The 5,257-nt window shown below is 38.9% G+C and overlaps 1 protein-coding gene across 4 annotated transcripts in view; it reads right to left on the bottom strand.

The window, feature by feature from the left end:
- Positions 1–696: 696 nt before the first annotated feature.
- LOC123070292 (mitogen-activated protein kinase 8) overlaps positions 697–5,257 on the bottom strand; it is a 6,339-nt gene continuing 1,778 nt past the window's right edge. For 2 of the 4 annotated variants that reach the window (XM_044493425.1, XM_044493426.1), the window contains exons 2-10: positions 4,547–4,955; positions 3,714–3,841; positions 3,538–3,597; positions 2,864–3,013; positions 2,628–2,783; positions 2,327–2,538; positions 2,136–2,237; positions 1,792–1,868; positions 697–1,697 (exon numbers count right to left, since the gene is read on the bottom strand). In XM_044493425.1, coding sequence (XP_044349360.1) covers positions 1,276–1,697; positions 1,792–1,868; positions 2,136–2,237; positions 2,327–2,538; positions 2,628–2,783; positions 2,864–3,013; positions 3,538–3,597; positions 3,714–3,841; positions 4,547–4,955 — 1,716 coding nt within the window. In that variant the 3' untranslated portion in view covers positions 697–1,275. Of the gene's footprint in view, positions 1,698–1,791; positions 1,869–1,966; positions 2,023–2,135; positions 2,238–2,326; positions 2,539–2,627; positions 2,784–2,863; positions 3,014–3,537; positions 3,598–3,713; positions 3,842–4,546; positions 4,956–5,034; positions 5,224–5,257 lie in introns of those variants that run through there. The other 2 variants (XM_044493428.1, XM_044493427.1) reach the window with 2 other exon arrangements.

Raw genomic sequence — 5,257 nt, 5'->3', positions numbered from 1 at the left:
ATAACATAAGGTGTATTGTTTTTTTGGAGAGTCAAATTTCTTTAACTTTGAGCAAGTTCAGAGCCAAAAATATCAACATCCACGGTACTGGTACTAGATAAATAAAAATATGAAAATTCATTTCATGATGAATCTAATGATATCGATTTTATATTATGGATTTTGACATACTTCTTTACAAATTTGATCAAAGTTAAAGAAGTTTTAACTTTTCAAAAAATAATACACCTTATATTTTGAAATAGAGTGAGTACGTTCTTTTATGAAAACTCAATAACACCAGCGGCGCAGCAAAGCCGCCCAACCATTCTAGTATTTGACTAAGTTTTCAAATGTACTCCCTCCGTTCACAAATACAAGTTCTACTCCCTGATCAATATTAATCATAGGGAGTAGTTCTTTTCTCAGATGGATATAGACACATTTTAGTGTATTTGTTCACTCATTTTAGTTCGTATGTAACCCATATTAAAATATCTCAAACATCTTATATTTGTGAGAGTACATAATACCAAATATATTGTATGATGAATGTAGTGTGGTCTTGCAAACATTGATATATTGACTTGGTCAAACTTTAAAAAGTTTAAGTTATGACAAGGCTAGACATTAAGTTAATTTGGAAATGATCAGTACCTTGCTCTTTTATGTTTCTACTGTTCTTCTATACCAACCCTGGTTTAATAAGTACCACGGTTGAGCCAACAACCCCCAAAACTAGCTGTTCATTGCCATTCTATCTTACTGAAGTTTGGTCTTGTTATTCTATTACAGATCTAAACATACTCCAAAGTATTACAACGCTGAACTCCTACAGAGCATAACTGCATAAGTGCTTCAAACCCAGAAAAATAAATCACATTGCCACATGAATATGGAGCAAAACTGACAGCTCTAGCCGACAGTAATACAAAGAAAAATCAAGTTATTTATGTACAGAAGTTCACCATTTCCATTATTCCGAAATGTTTCCGTTCTTTCAAAGTACATAGACCTCAATCATCTTGTACCCCCAACTTCGGCTTTTCCCCTTAGCAGCAAGTTACCAGATGTCATTCTTTCCTTGGCAGCTAGATCAACAGGTAGGATGTTGTCTTTGCATAATCTTATTTTTTTTTGTTCTTCACGAGACATCAACTTCCTCCTCGATCAAAGATCATCGATCCACTGTCTGAACCTTCAGCCTATAAGGCAACTCAGGAAGTACTTCGATTCTTCCATGTTATTTCTTCAGCTAAGCCAAGCATTTTGGAAGTAGCCATTGCACTAGATCATTTAGTACATCCTTGAAACTCCATACTGAACAGCACTGGCCTTATTGTAGCTACCTCCAACTGCAGCAATGCCATTAAACGGGGCAATTCCCTGCATCATGTTTGGCTGCAAACCAGTCCTTTCTGCTACATCTGCTTTTGGGACACCCTTTGGCATGTAATAGGAGGTAGACCTCAAGTCAGGGGAGACCATCTTGGCATCCATGAAACGCTGCATCGGTTGGTACTGCATGCGGTCTTTTTCAAGCTCCTGCTGTAACTCTCTCTCTGAACTGTCTGACTTTCGGTGGTATGCGTATGCTGATACATTGGTAGCAGCTGCAGGAAGTACTGGATTCCTTGCCACCCTTCGTTGACTGTAAGGATCCATAGCACATGAATTCTCAAATGGTATTACCGGGCCAACCACTCTTCCTGGTCTACCTGCAAATTTTGCAGCAAAGGATAATATACATATCATATTGGTGCCATCTGAAGAAAATAGAACACTAGACTTCTACTTAGGAGAAACTACTACCTGTTGGAATCCTTTGGGGAACCTGGGAAGACTTCTGATCTTTTGGAGGAATTGGTGTAGAATGAACTGTAGTAGTCCTGTCAAATGCAAACTAAATGTCAGCAAGCAAAGTTGAGTGACAGTCTCTGAAATTATCGTGCCAAATCATCAAACTTGAACTGAAATTCCTGACTACCTGACCATCTTTTGTCATGGAAAGCGATTCCATAGTACCATGAGATCACCAATGAACTATATTTTAACCATGCACACATGAGCTATTTATTTAATTTAATGGCATCTTTTTTTTAACAAAAAGCAGAACATAACAGCATATACTATTGGTAAAATCTTGCAGTGGGTACCTGGGGAGCGAAACATGCTTCCTGTCCGATGGAACGATTGCCCCTCCCTTCCCTCCATTTTCCTCCAAGTTAGCAAATTGCCTCCGGAAATTGTCTACAGCACTTCATAATAACATAGGAACCAAGAACGGATCAGTTATGAAAATTGGTATTTAATGGAAAAAAAATCGAGGAGATCTTATGGTAAAAACCTAGGATATAGGAAGTTCGTTTTTTCAGTTCCATTCATGTAATCCTTGAGAAGTTGAGGATGATACTCCAATATCTCGCGGAATATAAGTTCCTTTACGTCCTCTTTTGTCACCTTTTTCCGTTCAAACTCAAACTCAAATTTCGATATTGGCTGGCAGGATGGTTCTCTCTCTACCTTCCCAAGGCCTTTAAAATATGGATCAGCTAATGCCTGATTATGATGTGCACATAAACATTGTTAGAATGACAAAGTTTTTAACACCTGTTTTTGAATCTTTAGTTTTATCTAGAAACACTTGCCTCTTCTGCTGTTGGTCTATCCTTGGGGTCAAATGCTAAAAGCCGCTGCATAAGTTTGAATGCAGCAGGATCTGCTTTGGGGAACCTCTCAGAAAAACATACCGGTTGTTTTTTCCTCATACTACTCAAGTACCTCCTTGCCTTCTCATTCCGGATCTGCAGTTGAAAGGGATTAGGATGCTTGACATTTATGGATACCTTACTTTGGATCATGAATCATGAATGGAAAAGCGTACCCTGGAAACAGTATCCAGTGATGGCGTACCCAAGAGATCAGTCATTAAATCCAACTGGTGAACTACATTTTTACCAGGAAACAAAGGTTTCCCAGTTAAAATCTCCGCAAAAATGCAACCAATACTCCATATGTCAATAGCTGGTGAATACTGCACAGAACAACCAATTTAGCATCCTGAATTCAACATCGGAGCCTTTAAGGAGTGAAAGATCAGGTATTAATGATAACTACTCCCTTCATCCCATAATATAAGAGCGTTTTTGACACTACACTAGTGTCAAAAACGCTCTTATATTATGGGACGAGGGGAGTAGCATATACTCCGTAGTTGTGAAAACAGTAGGCTCTAGAAGGGTTTGCATTGTCATTTTATTAGCAAGACCAGCTGACTACGTAGGATCTAGTAGTCGTATGAACCTTGAATTCGGTCTCATGTCATGTATATATATATCCACTGTACAGCACAGCTGTAGACTACGTGGAACACCATAGTGAAACCTTGTATAGGTTGTGAGTTGTGACACTGATTTATCTTCTTTTATTACTATGTGTGCAAGAATAATGTGATATTAAACAGCATAGCCTGCCCAGCAATTGCATGAGGCATGTTTATATGGAAAGTAGCGCACAAGATATCCTAGCAAACACAACAGAGATGTGCAGACTAGTTACCTTAGTAAAGAAAGATCCACAAAGCTCAGGAGCCCTATACCATCTAGTAGCAACATAATCCTGCAAACAATGATGAATAGAAGATAAAAATTAAGTGCCAAAAAACTACCTTTGAATACAAATCTAATTTGGCAAATAACACAGGATGTGATTCTAGTGTACCAAAATTTACATACCGTCCAAAATACAGTCGTGGGAGTGTCATTGAATGCCACTCGTGCTAGCCCAAAATCACATATTTTGAGTTTACAGTTTGCATTTGCCAATATATTCTTTGGCTTCAAATCACGATGATAAACATTAGCTGCAATCATATAAATATTGGTCAGATCACAGACAATGGTAAATGAACATGCATTTTAAATTGGAAATGGATGATTTTTGAAGCTGATAATGTTAGTAGCTCAACAATGGATAGTGGAAAATAATCATGATGACATTAAAGGTAAATACAAAGAAGTGTACATTTCACAACAAAAAGCATGAAACAAAGTGGGAGATATTTTTCAGGTCAATGAAAGGCCAAATATCAAAATCATCAGAAGACAAATGATCAACAAGAACATAACTAATGTGGGACAAAGGACAATTTTCTCTAAAATATGGCGGACATGGTTATTGGGTTAGCACTTGGTTAAAAAAGGCGCGCCTAAGGCGGGTGCTTAAGCACGCCTAGGCTCTAGGCGATAGCAAAATGCCTAGCGCTTAATTGTGGTTAATGTGCGTATAGTTGCGCTTAAGTGTAGGCTTTGCTCAGAAAAGCACAAGGCGGTGGCAAAACGCACAATTAACACCTAGTGCCTTTTTAACTTTGGCACTAGACTGAATTTTATGTGTGAGTGCATTTCTCCAAATTGTGTATGCTCCACATGGAGCGGAGCAAAGCATCAGCAGCGAACTACAGATAGGGTATGGATATAAATACCTACTGGATATTCAAGAAAGATTATAGCACGACAACAAAGAACTGTATGCTAACTCCGATCTCAATTTGAAAAAAGCAGCATACCGGTATGAATATATTTCAGTGCACGAAGCATCTGATAGAGAAAGAACTGGTGGTGCTCTTTGGTCAAGTCATCGTTGGCCTTGATGACTTGGTGGAGGTCTGTATCCATCAGCTCAAAGACGACATAAATATCCTTGAAATCCCTCCTTGACGGAGGCAACATTATATGCCTGATCTCAACTATATCAGGATGTCTCAATAGGCGGAGTAATTTGATCTCACGGAGGATCCTAGCAGCATCAGATAAATGCTCAAAGATATTGTGTATTTTCTTGATTGCCACCTTGTCGCCAGTATGTTGGTCAATAGCTGAACAGACGACACCGTAACTCCCTTTACCGATGACTTCCTGAATTTTGTATCTATTAGCATCGCCATATTCACTGAAGAAGTCCATCTCCGATGAACCCTGAGAGAAGTGGAAAAAATCAGAGTTAATACTGTGCAGTGGAGAACCTTTCCACAACTGAAACAAAAGACACACATACAGAAAAGAAGGCCGAATTTACTGAGTAATATCTGCCTCAAGCTTTGAGCTCAATGTCAGATGGCCCAGCCTGCCAGCAAATAAACTTAGCAAAGGACCAGAAAAGGTTCAGCTCATCCTTTGGATAAACCCCAGGTGATAATACATACTAGCCACATAGGCTTTCAGTGAAACAACTTAGATGACAAAAAGAAGTTGAACCCAGGTCCCCCCCCCCCCTCCCC

Source organism: Triticum aestivum, chromosome 3B (assembly GCF_018294505.1).
Source record: "Triticum aestivum cultivar Chinese Spring chromosome 3B, IWGSC CS RefSeq v2.1, whole genome shotgun sequence".
Lineage (NCBI taxonomy): Eukaryota > Viridiplantae > Streptophyta > Magnoliopsida > Poales > Poaceae > Triticum > Triticum aestivum.
This window is presented reverse-complemented; position numbering and strand designations above follow the sequence as displayed.